General features: G+C 43.7%; 1 protein-coding gene, 1 long non-coding RNA gene and 1 pseudogene across 14 annotated transcripts in view; 2 read left to right on the top strand and 1 right to left on the bottom strand.

The window, feature by feature from the left end:
- LOC130293348 (MOB kinase activator 2-like) overlaps nucleotides 1-20,638 on the bottom strand; it is a 173,523-nt gene that overhangs the window by 4,335 nt on the left and 148,550 nt on the right. For all 13 annotated transcript variants that reach the window (XM_056541918.1, XM_056541919.1, XM_056541928.1 and 10 more), the window contains one exon: nucleotides 13,064-13,157. In XM_056541918.1, the coding sequence (XP_056397893.1) occupies nucleotides 13,064-13,157 (94 nt within the window). The remainder of the gene's footprint in view (nucleotides 1-13,063; nucleotides 13,158-20,638) is intronic.
- Nucleotides 1-20,638, top strand: part of LOC130293349 (uncharacterized) — a 133,490-nt gene that overhangs the window by 26,561 nt on the left and 86,291 nt on the right. The gene's annotated exons all lie outside the window — the stretch shown is intronic.
- Nucleotides 18,944-19,149, top strand: LOC130294789 (U2 spliceosomal RNA; annotated as a pseudogene).

Below are 20,638 nucleotides of genomic sequence, written 5' to 3'. Positions count from 1 at the left end.
CTCCCCATAAAAGCCCTGGGAGGAGTCTCTTCTCTCTCTTAGTTCCTGAGTCTTTGCTGAGGTGCAGTCGAGCCTAAGAGTCTGGAGTCATAGGAGCCTCAAGTCAAGTCTGCAGCCACAAGCTACAAGTCTACAAGTAAGTCACAGCTTGGTCTGTCTCCAGTCGAGTCAAGTCAGTCACTGTCATCTATTGTCAAGTCAACGTAGCTTGACACTAAATGGTCCAAAACCACTGCAAGACCCAGCAAGCCCTTAAGGTCTCTGAAGTCACTGGTCACCTCCATGGGCCTGGCTACACTGTATAGACTGTACCATCTGTCACTCAGTAAAGCTACCGATGTCTGTAACTTGGCGTTGGAGTCATTATTGTCCCCGTGCCAAGCCCAGGATCCAGCGGTATACCTTTGGGTGGTATTGAGGATAAACCACACCCTGGCCTCACGAATACAAGGGTTTTAATGCCATCTGCCCCTAGGGTAATTCCATCTGCCCTCGTCACACCCCATACCACATACTTTTCTACATACACCTTCAATAATCCAGAATATCACATAATCCATGATATATTGTACTGTCTGATCCAAAGAACCTCTTTCAGTTCTATTTTTCCCGCAGAGGTATGTAGGACATCATTACGTACTGAAGTACAACATTTCAGACAAAAGGTTTGGAACGTGACTTGTTGCAGGTGTAAATGTTTAGTGTTTTGTAAGTATACAGACGCCTGGGCCAATGTATGAAAAACCATAAACAGGGAAGCTGGAATTTCACGTGCTTTCATTACAACCGGAACGTTTGCTGCAAAAACAAAACCTGATACAACCTAAGTCACATTTGTAAGATCAATCGTCTGTTTTTTAGTGTTTTTTTTTTCCTTTCTTCTTTTCAATAGACCAGAGCAGCAATTATCGCAGATACTTTGTTTCTGATTACAAATGGCAGCCCTACCGTAAAGGGGTACTCCACTGGAAAACATTATTGGTTTTTTTTTTTAATTAACTGTTGCCAGAAAATTAAACAGATTTGTAAATGACTTAATTATTTAAAAATCTTAACCCTTCCAGTAGTTATCAGCTGTTGTATGTTACAGAAGAAGTTCTTTTCTATTACAATTTCCTTTCTGTCTGACCACAGTGCTCTCTGCTGACACCTCTGTCCATGTCAGGAACTGTCCAGAGTAGGAGCAAATCCCCATAGCAAACCTCTCCTGCTCCGGACAGTTCCTAAAATGGACAGAGGTGTCAGCAGAGAGCACTGTGGTCAGACAGAAAAGAAATTAAAAAAGGAAAAGAGACTACCAAAAAAGCAAAAATTACCACATTGGGGTCCTTTACAAGAAGCCACAGCCATTCCATTTGCTGCTTGCTTGGCCCCAGAATGTTTTTGACGTGTTATGTATTGAATTTCTTTGCTATAAATGAGCATTTTCACTTCCGTCATTGTGGTCAGTGCCTTACAATTTTACAAATGATAATCTGACATCTAAACTGGTAGTTAGATGGATATTTATAGGAAAGTACTAGTAGCTGTTCCCGGATCAGATTTTTTTGGAATATGCCACAAGTTCTGAACTGCTAGTGTGTTAGGGGGTAAAAATTACCTTGGCAGTAGGGTCTGAGGCCTATAGTAACATGTGCCTTACAGTAAAATCTCCCTTAGTTAACACCCAGTAGTGGACAGTTTTTTTTTAATTTTCCAGCAGAGTCCCATAAGACTTAAAGGGGTACTCCTGTGGAATACATCATTTTTTTTTTTTAACCAACTGATGCCAGAAAGTTAAACAGATTTGTAAATGACTTCTATTAAAAAATCTTTACCCTTCCAGTACTTTTAAAAGGAGAACTCCAGAATATAAAAAATTGTCCCCCATACTGCCGGCAGAAAAAAAAATAAAGATGTACATACCTCCCTCCGCTCCCCCGGGGCCTCCGGTAACCGCCAAAATCCACTTCCTGGTTGCCGGCGAGTCATACTGCACTCAGCCAATCACCGGCCACAGCGAAGTCCCGACTCAGCTGGCGATACGCTGAGCGGCAGTGTGAGAACGCTTCAAGACACAAAACTCTTCACTACACCGGCATCTGCTGGCGGGGCCGAAAACGTCACACTGCCGCTCAGCCTATCGCCGGCCGAGTCAGGAATTCTCTGCGGTCGGTGATTGGTGCAGTATGACTCTCCGACCACCAGCAACCAGGAAGAGGATCGTGGCGGAGACCGGAGCCGGTTACTGGAGGCCCCAGTGGAAGCGAAGGAAGGTATGTACATCTTTATTTTTTTTACTGACGGCAGTATGGGGGCCAATTTTTATATTCTGGAGTTCTCCTTTAAGCATCTGTTTGCTACAGAGGAAATTCTTTTCTTTTTGAATTTCTTTTTTGTCTTGTCCACAGTGCTCTCTGCTGACACCGGATGCCCATATCAGGAACTGTACAGAGCAGGAGAAAATCCCTATAGCAAACCTATGCTGCTCTGGACAGTTCCTGACATGGACAGAGGTGTCAGCAGAGAGCACTGTGGACAAGACAAAAAAGAAAATACTCTGTAGCATACATCTGCTTAAAAGTACTGGAAGGGTAAAGATTTTTTAATAGAAGTCATTTACAAATCTGTTTAACTTTCTGGCACCAGTTGATTAAAAAAAAAAAAAAAGTTTTCCACCAGAGTACCCCTTTAATGTATTTGCACCGTCTAAATATGATAGCAGACAAGGACACAACCAATAGGCTAAGTTTCCACTTGTTTTTTTTTCTGGCAGTTTTTGGATATCTGCCACTGCAGTTTTTGAGCCAAAACCAGAAATGTATTCAAAAGGAATAGGACATATAAAGGAAGGACTTACACTTCTCCTCCCTTATGGATCCGCTTCTGACTTTGGCTCAAAAACTGCAGTGGCAGTATTCCAAAAACTGCCAGAAAAAAAACCAAGTGGAAACTCAGCCTTAGAGGACAAAACACTCCCAAAATGGGACAACCAGGCTTTGAGCTGTAGTTTTGCAACAGCTGGAGGCACATTGGTTAGGAAACTCTGCCCTAGAAAAATATCTAAAACATCATGAGTTCTAGGCCGAGAGGGCTGGTACAACCCCCTATATTTAATTCATGAGGTAAAATGGTGACAGGTTCCCTTTAAATTGGAACGTGACATCCTGACTATCTATATTTTCCTCATCCTGTCATGTTAATTGTCTTTAGCCCTTCAATGCCATTCCCATTAGTATCGGCAGGCCACCCGTGGTGCAAAGAAGATGTAATTGTGGGATTAATGATGCATATTTAGCCGGAGTTCTCATATCATATGGCATAAATAGAAGCTGAAATGAGAAGATGGTGCCTGCCGGAGACCACTTCAATTCCCGGTGGAGAGGGAAGCAGGTGCATGGGGAGCTAATAATATGTCCCTCAGGCCCGTGTCAGCTGTTTCTGTGTATACACGTTACATGGCAACTTCATATCAACAAGGCCGTGTTTGCATGCCTCATACACAGACAAGTGTAACATTGGATTTCCTTAATCCAAACCCCTAGGGAGACAAAGGTGTCAAAATTTTTTGGCTAAAATTGTTCCTGCGAGGTCATCTAAACTGACCACAATAAGGCCAAGTCCCAATCACTTCCTGCCATTGTAATATGAATGAAAATGTCCCTTGACAAAATGGCTTTTTTTTTTAACCAAAATCTGGATGATGTGATAGTAAAATATAAAAAGGAAAAACACGATGTTGCCCGTTCAGCTGAAGAATATATATGGGAGACAGTCTGGTTGCTAGGGACATGATGCCCAATTGTACAAGCAGTATAGCCCTAGCAACCAGACTGTCAGATGGAACTACCGTATTTTTCGTCATATAAAGACGCTCCGGCATATAAGACGCACCCAATTTTAAAGAATAAAAATCTAGAAAATAAAAGATTCTGAACCATATACAATGTAAAGTATTGGACAGTGATCTTCAACCTGCGGACCTCCAGATGTTGCAAAACTACAACTCCCAGCATGCCCGGACAGCCGTTGGCTGTCCGGGCATGCTGGGAGTTGTAGTTTTGCAACATCTGGAGGTCCGCAGGTTTAAGACCACTGGTATAGGAGGTAGTACTCACGTGTCCCCGCCGCTCCGGACCCATCACCCCTGCCCTGGATGTCGCCCTTAATAATTTCCAGTACTTTTTAGGGTCTGAATACTACCGAGGAAATGGTTTTCTTTTTGGAACACAGAGCTCTCTGCTGACATCATGACCACAGTGCTCTCTGCTGACACCTCTGTCCATTGTAGGAACGGTCCAGAGCAGCATATTTTGCTATAGGGATTTTCTCCTACTCAGGACAGTTTTTAAAATGGACAGAGATGTCAGCAGAGAGCACTGTGATCCAAAAAATAAAAAAATAAAAAAACATTTCCTCTGTAGTATTCAGCAGCTAATAAGTACTGGGAGGATTAAGATTTTTCAATAGAAGTAATTTACAAATCTGTTTAACTTTCTGGCACCAGTTGATTAAAAAAAAAAAAAAGTTTTCCACGGGAGTACCCCATTATTACCAGACACAGCCAATGAAAAGGAGTAGTGGCAGTTCTGTGAGGAAAAAGAAAAACAAGACACATTTAGGCTTATTTTACACTGCCCTTAGTACACGGCAGTGTGACGGCCGTCAGGAGAGTCGGGCAGAGTAGAGGGAGAAAAATTGTGCCGTCTTTTTCTCCTGCTACTCATAATGGCACCCGGCGGCCCCCATATTAGTAAATGGGAGCCACCAGGACCCGTTGTTGCCCGTTGCTCCCCGTCATGAGGACGGTGGTTAAAGTGGTTCTCCGGTGCTTAGACATCTTATCCCCTATCCAAAGGATAGGGGATAAGATGCCTGATCGCAGGAGTCCCACCGCTGGGGACCCCCGTGATCTTGCACCCCGTTTGTAATCAGTCACTCCGGGTCTGATTACCGGCGACCACAGGGCCGGCGGCGTGTGACGTCACGCCTCCGCCCCCGTATGACATCACGCTCCGCCCCTCAATGCAAGCCTATGGGAGGGGGCGGTGACAGCTATCACGCCCCCTCCCGTAGGCTTGCATTGAGGGGCGGAGCGTGACGTCACACGGGGGCGGAGGCGTGACGTCACACGCCGCCGGCCCCGTGATCGACAGTAATCAGACTGATTACAAACGGGGTGCCGCGTGCAAGATCACGGGGGTCCCCAGCGGCGGGACTCCCGCGATCAGGCATCTTATCCCCTATTCTTTGGATAGGAGATAAGATGTCTAAGCGCCGGAGAACCCCCTTTAAGGCCAGAAAAAAAAAAAAAAAAAGAGAGAGAGAGAGAGAGAGAGACTTTGGCGGCCATTCTCAACGGGGAGCAACAGCAGTGTGATAGGGACCTTACAGGACAAGCGCCCACACCCCGGCCTACACCTGCACAGTAAATCAGTGTGTATATAGTTTTAAAGAAGAGTTAGAGGTTTCTCTTCCCAGAAGTGTCCTTATCATTTCACCTTTATCTTTCATTTCACAGCGTCTAAGTTATGTTTTCTTGTCAGGACGCTGAATTCCTCTAGTGGGCCTGTCCTCTTTAAGAGACTTCCTGTTACGCACATTGACATGACGCCAAGCCCAATGTTTGATCAGTAACAAGGCGGAAAAAAAAAATGCGGCACTATTTTAAGCCGGGTCGTTAAACCCGCTGCCGTCTGGTAAAATTAATGTTATGACAGCTCCTTTGGGTACGGCTCTATGCCTTGTGTATTCTACCTCCATATGTACAGTACTTTGATGGCATTTGCACAACCCTGCTTAACATGTTATAAGTTGGGGCTTTACAAACTACTGTATATACTCGAGTATAAGCCGACCCGAATATAAGCCGAGGCACCTAATTTCACCCCAAAAACCCAGGAAAAGTTATTGACTCGACTATAAGCCTAGGGTGGGAAATACATCATCCCCCCCATGTCATCATCCAGACCCCCGTCATCATCCCCCCCCCTTTCATCATCACTGCCTGTCAATCCCTTCATCAGTGGTCTTCAACCTGCGGACCTCCAGATGTTGCAAAACTACAACTCCCAGCATGCCCGGACAGCCATCGGCTGTCCGGGCATGCTGGGAGTTGTAGTTTTGCAACATCTGGAGGTCCGCAGGTTGAAGACCACTGAGAAGGGATTGACAGGCGGAGAGTTCACTCGAGTATAAGCCGAGGGGGGCGTTTTCAGCACGAAAAATCGTGCAGAAAAACTCGGCTTATACTCGAGTATATACGGTAATAGCAATGACAGTGATGGTAACAACAAAGTATTTGTCAGTCAACACCACAAGGGTGGAAGACATTTTATTGCCTTTTAATAAGAATGCAGTTCAGCAGGACCTTCAACCTACAGAGAACCAGGACCTCACAAATTTGTGAATATTAGTCAAAGTTACTGCATAAAGGACATGTTCACACACAAACACTGCAACCCCGCAGAGGATTTGCTTGCAGAAAATCCAGTATATTTACAGTTGCAGCAAAGTGTATTATATTTGTAAAAATTCTGTCCACAAAAAAGGAAGAAAAAAAAAATCTGTTCGGTAATTAATTTGAGACACTACAGATACACTGCGGATTTATTGCAAATATTTCCCATTGACTTCAAAGGGTTAAGTCCAGAACGGTGATAAATAGACTAGTGTTGCAGAATTTGCGACAAATTGCGTCAAAAGTAAAATTCACAACTGTGGATTTCATGTACATTGCTTTTTTTTGTTGGTGGTTTTTATTTTAAAGGGGTCCTCCGGTGAAAACCTTTTTTCTTTTAAATCAACTGGTGGCAGAAAGTTAAACATATTTGTAAATTACTTCTATTAAAAAATCTTAATCCTTCCTGTACTTATTAGCTGCTGAATACTACAGAGGAAATTCTTTTCTTTTTGGAATGCTCTCTGATGACATCACGAGCACAGTTCTCTCTGCTGACATTATTATAATAATAACGTTTTATTTATTGTTCTCCTTAGTGGGATTTGAACCCAAGTCCCCAGCACTGCAAGGCAGCAGTGCTAACCACTGAGCCACCATGCTTCCCTTAGCATACATCTGCTATGCATCTGCTATGCATGGTTGCTAAAATGGACAGAGATGTCAGCAGAGAGCACTGTGCTCGTGATGTCATCAGTGTTCCAAAAAGAAAGGAATTTCCTCTGTAGCATTCAGCAGCTAATAAGTACTGGAAGGATTAAGATTTTTTAATAGAAGTAATTTACAAATATGTTTAACTTTCTGCCACCAGTTGATTTAAAAGAAAAAAGGTTTTCACCGGAGTACCCCTTTAACACTACAATAATCCGCTCCCAAATCTATGGTGGTAATTCCATAACAAATCCACATAACTAGGGGCTTATTTGGGAATAGCAGCCGGCTATTAAAGGGGTACTCAGGCCCTAATACATCTTATCCCCTATCCAAAGGATAGGGAATAAGATGTATGATTGCGGGGGGTCCCGCCACTGGGGACCCCTGCAATGTGTCATTCCGCACCCACCTTTGTGAGCTCTCTGCAGCGCTGGAGGTTCCGAGTGTGAAGCGTTACGACCACAGGGCCGGAGTATTGTTACTTCACGACTCCACCCCCGTGTGATGCCATGCCCCGCCCCTCAATGCAAGTCTACGGGAGGGGGCATGATTCGGACAAGTAGGGAGACACCTAGTGGCAGCTTTTTTAAACACAAACATTGAAAACTTTTTTTTTTTTTTTTTAACAAAGTACATTAGAAAGATTTTTTTAATTACCATAAGGAGTGCAATAGCAAAAATGTGTATTAATGACACATTTAATGCTAAACAGGCTATAAAGCTCACATAAGGTTGTGTTCTATATAGTGCGGTCAGCACTGAAGACTTAGGTTCAACACCAACCAAGAGCAACATCTGCAAGGAGTTAGTATGCCTTTTGCGTGTATACGTTGCATCTAGTAAACAGATGGTGTCCGGTAAACCCTTACATCCTGAAAGGGACTACCGTATTTTTCGCCGTATAAGACGCTCTTTTTTTTCCCCAAAACTGGGGGGGGGGGGAAGTTGGTGCGTCTTATACGGCAAATACACACACCTATCTCGGCGGTCCCTGCAGCCATCAACGGCCGGGACCCGCGACTAATACAGGACATCACTGATCGCGGTGATGCCCTGTATTAACCCTTCAGACGCGGCGATCAAAGCTGACCGCCGCGTCTGAAGGGAAAGTGACACTAACCCGGCTGCTCAGTCAGGCTGAAATCGCGGCGTCCTGAACAGCATACAGGACACCGGGAGGGACCTTACCTGCCTCCTTGGTGTCTGCTTCGAGTCGGGATCCCCTGCATGGCCGGCGCTCTCCTTCGACGTCATCACGTCGTCGCACACGCCGTCCCGTCATCCAAATGGAGTGGCGTGCTTAGCGACGTGATGACGGCGACGGAGAGCGTGGATCCCGGGGAAGAAGACGTCCGGAGCGTCGGGGAGATCACGGGGACGCGGCGACAGCGATGGAGCGACATCCAGGGCAGCGGTGACGAGCGGTGACGAGTCCGGAGCGGCGGGGACACATGAGTGTTACCTCCTATAACAGTGGTCTTCAACCTGCGGACCTCCAGATGTTGCAAAACTACAACTCCCAGCATGCCCGGACAGCCGTTGGCTGTCCGGGCATGCTGGGAGTTGTAGTTTTGCAACATCTGGAGGTCCGCAGGTTGAAGATCACTGTTGGGTTCAGAATCTTTTTTTTTTTCTAGATTTTGCACCTTTAAAATTGGGTGCGTCTTATATGCCGGTGCGTCCTATAGGGCGAAAAATACGGTATATTAGCGACACAGTCTTTGCAAGCTGGTTAGAAATCGAGAGAATGTGCGCACCCGGGTACAAGGGCATTCCAGCGCGCGCTTATACTTAATCAAGTCTCATTATTTGTAAACGTGATTTATTGGGTTCAAACGAGAAATAAATTCGCCGTAAATGTGAACGTGTCGACGTTTTCACGACTTGCCATTTCTCTATAATGTTTATACTGGTCCAATAAACAGTGGAACTGTCCAGAGAGAATCCAGTTAAATTTAGCTCACAGGCATTTTATGATGTTTTCACTCCCCCCCCCCCCCCCCCTTTTTAAACCAGGCTCCATGCCAAGTGGAAAAGGAATTTTTATCCTTTAAAAGGTGCAGCCGGATTCCTCATGTGCAGAAGTAGCTGTGCAGGCCTATACTTGTACATGTTTATTATCAGAATGCTTTGTGCCTGCTGCAGACTATCGCTCTTTTAGGGGGAAGGGGGAGTTTTCAGGAACAAAGGGCGTATTACTAGAAATTTTTCCCTGGGATTCTTTACCTCCATTTTATGGTGTTTATAAAAAATGACATCTGTAAGGCTTCCGACACTTCAGGACAAAAAGTTCTACAGAACTCTGTCACAACCAAGACCCAATAGGAAATGGCTATACACATACTTTCCCTCCCCCCCACTTTAGAACTATAGATGGGCAACTAAACTATACACAAAAAAAAAAAAAAAAGTGTCCAAATTCAGTATAGCGACAGATCTATCGATCAAGGCCAGCAGAAGCCACTTGCCCAAATGACTTGTGGTTCAGGGACCATGAAACTGATAACTGGATCCATTTAAGTAAATAGATTTATAGGGGTACTCCCGTGGAAAACTTTTTTTTTTAAATCAACTGGTGCCAGAAAGTTAAACAGATTTGTAAATCACTTCTATTAAAAAATCTTAATCCTTCCAGTACTTTTTAGGGGCTGTATACTAAAGAGAAATCCAAAAAAGAAATGCATTTCCTCTGATGTCATGACCACAGTGCTCTCCGCTGACCTCTGCTGTCCAGAGCAGGAGAAAATCCCCATAGCAAACATATGCTGCTCTACACAGTTCCTAACATGGACAGCAGAGGTCAGCAGAGAGCACTGTGGTCATGACATCAGAGGAAATGCATTTCTTTTTTTGGATTTCTCTTTAGTATACAGCCCCTAAAAAGTACTGGAAGGATTAGGATTTTTTTTAAATAGAAGTGATTTACAAATCTGTTGAACTTTCTGGCACCAGTTGATTTAAAAAAAAAATGTCTTCCAGCGGAGTACCTCTTTAAACAATGCCAAAAGTGAGGATCTTACTGCTGTGAATGTTACACAAGTGTAAAGGGAGAAATGTACTTCTCAAATACCACACCTGCCCTCATAGTGTGTGTATAAACTACACAATCCCTTTAAGGGCAGGGTCACACGAGTTTTCCATTGGAGTACCACTTTAACTACTTGGTGTTGGTCAGACTATATGAAATTAAAGGGGTATTTCAGAATTTTCTCTCCTTCAGCCTTTAAGCCCATGATGCCAAGTTATAATACTGAGCAATATGCTTCTATTACCTCCATGCATGGTAAACATTTATTTCTAGTGCAGGATCTGCAGGGGCGGTGCTTGTATTTCTTGCATCATGCTCCGCCCCCTAAGATTCTTCACTATGCTTTAATAGAGTATCCACTTTTCCTGGAGTGTTTCCATACGGGCGATACATATGGAGGGAATTTCATGGCACCCTTGATGAGGTTGGAAACACACGACTTAGGTTGTGTGGGTGTGGATGCTTCAATGTAAATTTCCTTAAAAATCACCCTATTACCCATGTGGACCTCCCGTTGTTACAAAACTACAACTCCCAGCATGCCCGGACAGCCGTTGGCTGTCCGGGCATGCTGGGAGTTGTAGTTTTGCAACAGCTGGAGGTCCGCAGTCTGGAAGACCATTGTCCTACTAGATGTAAATATCAAGTTTCTACAAGCAGTTTTTATGCGACAATGATTACTATATGTGCTATATACACTCTTCTGAATGTGGTACAGACCCCCACCAATACCCTGCTGGCAACTCATGCAGAAACAGATGGAGTGTTCACGCGGCCTTGACCGTAAGTTAATAATTGACAGATCATGAGGCCTACTGTGTCACAACCAGCAGCAAAAAGGCCAGAGGAAAGTTACTCACAGCCCGGGGGGCATGATGTGATCGTGAGGTGGGACGCATTTTACCCACCAAGGTATTAGACCGTTGCACACAGCAATAACCTACTTCAAGTCAATGATGTTCCCAGGGATTTCAATGACTGAACACAGTGCAAATCACCCACTTCTCAATCTAAATTCCCAAACTCAAAGTGCTTGACCTTCTCAGGATCTATTTGCTGAATTTAAACATTTTACCTTTTCACTGCACTTCTCTATCTTGTGCTGTTTTTCTTAAAAGAAGACACCATGCAACTGGCTAAGGGTGTATATACATGGCACTGGTGTGGACCCTGTACAGCAGAACATGAAGTGCCTATTTTGGGCCATTCCATATTATTGGCCAGCAGGATCTCTATGTGCTGCCATATTTTGCCCCCATAACACCATATTTATTGCCTCTAGCAGACTAGAATCCTCGAGAACATCTTTTAGCATTGACTAGAATCCTCGAGAACATCTTTTAGCATAGACTAGAATCCTCGAGAACATCTTCTAGCATAGACTAGAATCCTCGAGAACATCTTCTAGCATAGACTAGAATCCTCGAGAACATCTTCTAGCTTAGACTAGAATCCTCGAGAACATCTTTTAGAATAGACTAGAATCCTCGAGAACATCTTCTAGCATAGACTAGAATCCTCGAGAACATCTTCTAGCTTAGACTAGATTCCTCGAGAACATCTTTTAGAATAGACTAGAATCCTCGAGAACATCAAGCATAGACTAGAATCCTCGAGAACATCTTCTAGAATAGACTAGATTCCTCGAGAACATCTAGCTTAGACTAGAATCCTCGAGAACATCTTCTGGCATAGACTAGAATCCTCGAGAACATCTTCTAGAATAGACTAGAATCCTTGAGAACATCTTCTAGCATAGACTAGAATCCTCGAGAACATCTTCTAGCATAGACTAGAATCCTCGAGAACATCTAGTGTAGAAGAGAATCCTTGATCCCCGAGAACATCTTCTAGAATAGACTAGAATCCTCGAAAACATCTTCTAGCATAGACTAGAATCCTCAAGAACATCTTCTAGAATAGACTAGAATCCTCGAGAACATCTTCTAGCATAGACTAGAATCCTCAAGAACATCTTCTAGAATAGACTAGAATCCTCGAGAACATCTAGTGTAGAAGAGAATCCTTGATCCCCGAGAACATCTTCTAGAATAGACTAGAATCCTCGAAAACATCTTCTAGCATAGACTAGAATCCTCAAGAACATCTTCTAGAATAGACTAGAATCCTCGAGAACATCTTCTAGCATAGACTAGAATCCTCGAGAACATCTTCTAGAATAGCCTAGAATCCTCGAGAACATCTTCTAGCATAGACTAGAATCCTCGAGAACATCTAGAATAGATTAGAATCCTCGAGAACATCTTCTAGCATAGACTAGAATCCTCGAGAACATCTTCTAGAATAGATTAGAATCCTCGAGAACATCAAGCATAGACTAGAATCCTCAAGAACATCTTCTAGAATAGACTAGAATCCTCGAGAACATCTTCTAGAATAGACTAGAATCCTCGAGAACATCTAGTGTAGAAGAGAATCCTTGATCCTCGAGAACATCTTCTAGAATAGACTAGAATCCTCGAAAACATCTTCTAGCATAGACTAGAATCCTCGAGAACATCTAGCATAGTGTAGAATCCTCAAGAACCTTCTAGAATAGACTAGAATCCTCGAGAACATCTTCTAGAATAGACTAGAATCCTCGAGAACATCTAGTTTAGAAGAGAATCCTTGAGAACATCTTCCAGCATAGAATGGAAACCATGTGAACATCTATTATAGACTAGAATCCCCAAGAACATCTTCTAGAATAGAATAGAATCCCTGAGAACAATGAGTTACAGATGGGCACCATATTACGGGTCTATACAAAGCAGATCTGTAATACAGACATATACATGAGGTCTTATACACTCTTATTTAGATTAAAGGTTCAGTTCTGTCTGGTCTCTAGTCCTAGAAAACATGTAATTAGGGATGCATTTCACATAAAGACAGGAAGATTGAAAAAAAATTATAGTTCTAAAACTTGGAGTACTTACGTTGACCAGGCCTTCATTGTTGGACAAGATGATATTGTGCAGAATTCGGATATAGAACCATACATGAGACTGACATGGTTGTAGAAGGCAGAGGCTGAAGAAGAAAAAAGAGTGGAGTTGTAATTTACAGCTAATAAGAGTCATTTTGTCAAATATTGCTGAACTGTCTGAACTGAGATGGCTCCCACTGGACAGCACATGTCCGTACCATATAAAAGGTCATCATAGAGGAGAGTCTCCTGCAAAGAGTGGCTCGTTCTCTGCGGACAGAGAGATTACGTCTAATTTCACTCTGCAGTGATGTTTGGTAGGGTCCCACAATGCAGCTGCGGCATGCATGCACACAAGATAGCAACCACATGTGGTGGGCAACGAGTGCAAAATTGTCTTAGTAGGCTACGGGATTTAATTTTAAAACAACTGGTGCCAGAATGTTAAACAGATTTGTAAATGACTTCTATTTAAAAATCTTAATCCTTCCAGTACTTATCAGCTGCTGTATACTACAGAGGAAGTTCTTTTCTTTTTGAATTTCAGTCTGACCACAGTGCTCTCTGCCGACACTTCTGTCCATTTTAGGAACTGTCCAGAGTAGGAGCAAATCCCCATAGCAAACCTCTCCTGCTCTGGACAGTTCCTGACATGGACAGAGGTGTCAGCAGAGAAAGCACTGTGGTCAGACAGAAAAGAAATTCAAAAAGAAGAAAGGGACTTCCTGTGAATCATTTAGCAGTTGATAAGTACTTGGAGGATTAAGATTTTTTAATAGAAGTCATTTACAAATCTGTTTAACGTTCTGGCACCAGTTGATTTAAAAACAAAAAGTTTTCCAGTGGAGTACCCCTTTAATGTGGTGCTCCATACTGGCGCCATCTATATTTAAAGGAGTTCTCTAAGCTAAAACTGTTAACCCCCGCTGGGCCCGGGCTGTAAAACTATACATAATAAACTTTCACTTACCTGCCTACGATCCCCCGTTGTTCCGATATCGCCCTTCCGTTCTCCGGTCCCGGTCTCTTCCACTTCCTGCGGGTCGGTGACTTCACTCTGCGCTCAGCCTATCAGCGGCCGCAGCAATGTCCCGTCGCGGCCGCTGATAGGCTGAGCGCAGAGTGAAGTCACCGACCCGCAGGAAGAGGAAGCTGACAGGGACCGGAGAACGGGCGGCGATATCGGAAGAACGGGGGATCGTAGGCAGGTAAGTTAAAGTTTATTATGTATAGTTTTACAACCCGGGCACAGCGGGGGATAAAAGATTTCAGTTGGAGAACTCCTTTAACAGGGAGGTCTCCTATGTACCATAACTCTATAGTATGTCTAACCCCTATGATATACAAGTAGCAATTTAAACAGAGCCTGCTCTCCCAGCAGAAAAAAAAGGAAAACTCTGAGGAGCTGGGAGGAGAGAGTTTGTGGTCAAAGAGCTGGATGAGAAATTGGAAATCAGACCCAGTAATCCGCCTTTAAAGATCAGCACCAAATGAACTCCAGATGTAGAACTAGCTGCACTCATCCGTGAGACAGTCATTGTGCCAAGGAGTCTTGATAAAAGTGAATTCTCAGGGTGCAGGTTTAAGAGTATTGTACAGTTTGGGCAAAGGCATCTTAAAGGGGTACTCCCCTGGAAAAAAAAAATTTTTATCAACTGGTGTCAGAAAGTTAAACATATTTGTAAATTACCTCTATCAAAAAATCTTAATCCTTCCAGTCCTTAGCAGCTGTATGCTCCACAGGAAGTTCTTTTCTTTTTGAATTTCCTTTCTGCCTGACCACAGTGCTCTCTGCTGACCCCTCTGTCCATTTTAGGAACTGTCCAGAGTAGGTGCAAATCCCCATAGCAAACCTATCCTGCTCTGGACAGTTCCTGACATGGGCAGAGGTGTCAGCAGAGAGCACTTGTGGTCAGACAGAAAGGAAATTAAAAAAGAAAAGAAATTCCTCTTTAGAAAACAGCAGCTGATAAGTACTGGAAGGATTAAGATTTTTTTTAAAAGAAGTCATTTACAAATCTGTTGAACTTTCTGACACCAGTTGATTTAAAAGAAAATGTCTTCCAGCGGAGTACCTCTTTAAACAATGCCCAAAGTGAGGATCTTACTGCTGTGAATGTTACACAAGTGTAAAGGGAGAAATGTACTTCTCAAATACCACACATGCCCTCATAGGGTGTGCATAAACTACACAATCCCTTTAAGGGCAGGGTCACACGGGGCGGATCCGCATCGCATTTCACGCTGGGGATGCGCCAACAGCAGTCACAGAGGGACTGCAGAGCGAGCTCCCGGCGGTAGCCGGGAGCTCGCTCTACAGTCCCTCTGTGACTGCCGCAGGCGCATCCGCAGCATGAAATACGCTGCAGGTGCGCCCTCTGCAACCCTGCCCTAAATGTTATTAGGATTTCCATAGATCCAAAATGGATTTTCAAGATGTATACAATACTAAGGCATTGGTCTCCAATCTATGGTTAAACCACTGGTCCCAGCATACCCTGAAAGCAGCATTCTCTGGAGAGCCACAGGTTGGAGGACACCATCATAGGTCATGGGTTGCCCTCAATGGGTTTTGCTTGCTTGGTTCCTTGGGGCACAGATGCTTCTCTCACATATGGGGGAATTCTGCGTTTTCAGCCATCTATAATATCTAGTCTGTAACCAGATTTAGATATCGTAACCACTCTACTTATATGTTGTATCTAGAGTTTTGCCATTGCATTGGATAGGGGATCAAATATTTTCTTTTAGGCCATGTTCACATGGGAGTGAAATTCTGCAATTTAGGGATTAATAGAGAATTCAATAGGGGATTCTAAATCTGCATTGTTTCAGTCCCTTGGGAACATGCCTTAAAGGGGAACTTCAGTGGAAACAAGTGGAAAACAAATGTTTTCAAATCAATTAGTGCCAGAAAGTTAAAACAGATTTGTAAATGACTTCTATTTCAAAATCTTAATCCTTCCAGTACGTATCAGCTGCTGTATACTACAGAGAAAATTGTGCAGGTATTCCCAGTCTGACCACAGTGCTCTCTGCTGACACCTCTGTCCGTGTCAGGAACTGTCCAGATTAGAAGCATATCCCCATAGAAAACCTCTCCTGCTCTGAACAGTTCCTGAGACAGACAGAGGTGTCAGCAGAGAGCACTGTGGTCAGACTGGAAAGAACTTCACAACTTTCTCTGTAGTATACAGCAGCTGATAAGTACAGGAAGGGTTAAGATTTTTAAATAGAAGTCATTTACAAATCTGTTTAACTTTCTGGCATCAGATGATTTGAAAACATTTTTCCTCCACCGGAGTTCCCCTTTAAATCTGTAATAAAAGGGGCATTCCCATCTGACGTAATGGCTTACTGGCCATTTCCACTGGCCTGAGGGGGGGCGGGAAGCCATTATGCGTAAATACCCCTTTACGTCTAATGAAAACTTGTACCTCAGTAACACCCAATGTAAACAGGGCCCCCGTATACAGTTCTCGCTCTAGTGGGTCTAGTTTCTTACAATGTTCAGAATCCTCCTAAATTACTTAAGTTGTTACCTGCCCGCAGAATTATAAATACATTTCAAGCGAATAGTTGATTTATAACCAAGTGGGAGCCGCATGTTGAAAGTTCAACGTAATGATCTCTTCAAAGCAGGTGATGCTAAACTAAAGCGGAGGGCGATGAATGCAATAAACCAATGATGTTGACTCATTGAGGTCTCAGAAGAGTAAATTAAACCGTTCCAGCCACAAATTCAATTCATATGGTAAGAACCGCGCTGGTTTCAGCGGCCACATGTCCTATTCATTTGGAAGTGTGGGCTGATCCAGCCGCAGTGTTCATCCAGTCTTCAGGGTTGGCTTGTTGGGGTCGGTATGATGTATGAAGCACAGTCCTGATCCAAAAGATGCTGGAAAGTGGGACAGGAATGCCGCAGAGCAATGACGAAGAATTATAGATGTTCTGCCGACGCCAAAGAACTGCGCCCGAGGAAACAAGTAGTCAACCAGACTGGGAATTTGCTGGTGGCGCCTCTTTAGTCTCTAGTTTTTTAATCGTCATATATTGTTGGCTACTAAGAGAACCAAGCTGGCTCCTATGTAGTCAAACTCTACAGTATTGTGTCTGGCCCGATTTAAAGAGATATTTTGACCACATATACTTCTAGTATCCTCACCAATAGAAAGAAGGGGGTCTCGTAACCCTACGAAATGGCCAACGTTGGCCAACAGAGGGAGCGGAACAAAGACAGCAGGCCCCATAGTGGTCCACATTGCCCTCTTCATAAACTGTAATGAAGAGGGCAGTGCTTACAGTATGCTTTTCTGCTGCTCCACCATCACAATATGGAAAAGGGGGATCCTAGAGGTATCACACATTAAAGGGGTACTCCGCTGCTCTGTATTTGGAACAAACTGTTCCGAACGCTGGAGCTGGGAGCTCGTGACATCATAGCCCCGCGCCCTCATGACATCACACCCCACCCCCTCAATGCAAGTCTATGGGAGGGGGCGTGACAGCCGTCACGCCCCCTCCCATAGACTTGCATTGAGGGGGCGGGGTGTGACATCATAAGGGGGTGGGGCTATAAAGTCATAAACTCCCGGCGCCAGCTCCAGCGTTCGGAACAGTTTGTTCCAAACGCTAAGCAGCGGAATACCCCTTTAAGAACATTTTTATGTGAATATCAAAATATGGCACTCTCTTTTAGCAATCCACATACATATATTTAACGTTTCGGTCTCGACGTTCCGAAACATTAAATATATGTATGTGGATTGTTAAAATTAAAATCTATAATTCATCAATCAAGTGCCAAGTCTACTTTCATATTTTTATGTGATATACTCATAAAAATGGCATATAAATCTGTATTGTTTGCCATCTTCTCCTGTTCTTTGTGTCTTCAGCCTCCATTGTATTCATGGACCAGGAAGATTGGGATGAACAGCGCTATCCACCAATATATTAAATAGAGAGAGCTGTCAGTATTTGAAAAGAAATTCATATATATATATATATATATATATATATATATATATATATATATATGAACTTGGCGGTTGCCATCTTGGATGGCTTCCAGTCCACAAGTCTAAATGGGTGTTTTTTTGCACTTTCTTATAAGGATACGGAGAGCTGGTAATTGTAGTTCTATCACAGACCATGGCTACTGCTACAACACAGCTCAGAAATAGTATTCTTACTCAGGCACCAGGTATGTGACCATTATATAAAGGGCAGTAGTCATCCACATACCGCAGTGAGAAAAACACACACATGCTTCACCCAGAGCAACAAACACCACGTTCTCATCACCCAATGCAAACACTGGAGGCAGAACACAATGTCAGAGACATGCAGGACAGGTCTAGAAGACATTTTGTCAGCTTCTGTGTTATGCAGACTTCAAAACCTGGCCACAAAGCAGTATGCAGGTGTGAATGGTATGACAAATATGTAATAGACGAGTACAAGGTGGATTTCATCATACAGACAAACAAGACCGAGACATTTCAAAAGGTGACATGCAATACTACATTTCCCCTGCAGTGGCCGCTGTTATCAGACCCCTAGAGATTAGTTGATCATGGTGATGGTTGTGGGTTGTCCCAAGACAGACACTTATCACCTATCATGTGGATATGTGTGATTAGCTTCTGACTGGTAGGGGTCTGCCCATTGGAATCCTCAGCAATGATGGGATGCTTGGTTCCCTTATGAATGGGGGCAGCCTATCCATTCAACCTCTATAAGATTGATTGAGATAGTAGAGTTCAGTCAATGGTTATCTCCCCTAGTCCGATAGAGTGACTCCAATTCTTAAGATAGGTGAGGGTCCCATCTGTCAGGCCTCCACAGGATAGCTAAGAATTGTCTATCTTGGGACAACCCAGGTTTTTTCTCTTCTCGGCCTTATGGCCAAGATCAAGTGTAGTATCTGTTCTTATCAGCTTCTGGCCAGTTTGGAGCTGGTGGGGATGGGTAGTAGGGGGCAGGTGTTCCGGGGCTGGTTATGAGGAATCAACTCGACGGCTGACCTGATGTGACCTGTTTACTCCGGGTCTCGCCATGAGGCTGAGAGGGTCTAGAGCCGAGGTACTTTAGTGCCTCGGGGAGTGGTGACCCCGAGGTGCCAAAACTCACTGGGAGTACTGACTCACTGAGTGGAAGCACGGGCACCATGATCTCTTCACCTTTTGGCATGCACCTCTTGATTCCCGGCCTTCTGGCTAGGATCAGAGAAATTTTTTATAGATCCGGACGGATGTCCAGGCAGTATACCTGCGCACATTCACTTATTGATTTCTTTTTTGTCATTGCGTCACTTTTTGCATGTTGTGTGCACAGGATTGTTAGGATGTGGTAACCCTTCTGGGTGTCCCTCCTGGCGGTCTAGGGGAGGTGTGTGTGAACATCAGGTTCCGCACCTCCCTGCAAAAAACCCTGGGTATTCCCGGCGGGTACCGACCGTTATTGGCTCTGCGGGCAGATACCCTGGCTAACGCCAAGGGGGATGCTGGGAGCATTTGTGGTCCCTTAGTAGCTCGGCGAAATGGGACATCGAACCTGGAAACTTGCAGGTACCTTTTGGTCCGGAGGCGAATGGTATGGATTATTGGGGGGCCTCTCTCCTATCGGAGAAGAGCTTGCGATAGACAACTGCATCCTTTGTGCACTTTTTTAGTGTAACACGTTGCACTTTTTCTTGCACTTTGGGTGATTCGAGAGCATGTTCCTCGGCTCTTAGATAAAAAAAAAAAAAAAAAATTCTAGTTTGGAGGCAATAAAGCTTAAAGGGGTACTCCGGTGGAAAAAAAAAATTTTTAATCAACTGGTGCCAGAAAGTTAAACAGATTTGTAAATTATTTCTATTAAAAAAATCTTAATCCTTCCAGTACTTATCGTCTGCTGTATGCTCCACAGGAAGTTTTTTTTACATTTTTTTTTTTTATGTCTTTTCTGTCTCACCACAGTGCTCTCTGCTGACACCTCTGTCCAGGTTAGGAACTGTCCAGAGCAGGAGCAAATCCCCATAGCAAACCTCTCCTGTTCTGGATAGTTCCTGACATGGACAGAGGTGTCAGCAGAGAAAAGACATTAAAAAAAAGAAGAACATCCTGTGGAGCATACTTACAGCAGACGATAAGTATTGGAAGGATTAAGATTTTTAAATAGAAGTAATTTACAAATCTGTTTAACTTTCTGGCACCAGTTGATTTCCCAAAAATGTTTTCCACCGGCGTACCCCTTTAAATCACTATATAATAAAATATTCAAATAGACTTTGTGTTTTGATTCCTCATCATTTTCAAGATCACTGCTTGCTGTGAGTGACTATGAGCATCTGCCTTAGCCCTACTCTACTATGGATTTTACAGGGGCTATATAAAAAAAAGGGGTTATAAAAAAAATAAAAAAATAAATACATGGCTGCTTTCTTCCATAAACAGTGCCACCACTGTCCTCAGGTTGTGTGGGGTATTACAACTTGGCTTCATTCAATCCAATGAAACTGGGTTTCAAAACCACATACAAACTGAGGATAAGGGTGGCGCCGCTTATAGAAAAAAAGCAGTTATGTTTTTCTATTCCA

Source organism: Hyla sarda, chromosome 10, assembly GCF_029499605.1.
Source record: "Hyla sarda isolate aHylSar1 chromosome 10, aHylSar1.hap1, whole genome shotgun sequence".
NCBI lineage: Eukaryota > Metazoa > Chordata > Amphibia > Anura > Hylidae > Hyla > Hyla sarda.
Note: the sequence above shows the minus strand (reverse complement) of the source record. Positions and strands in the feature narration are given on the sequence as shown.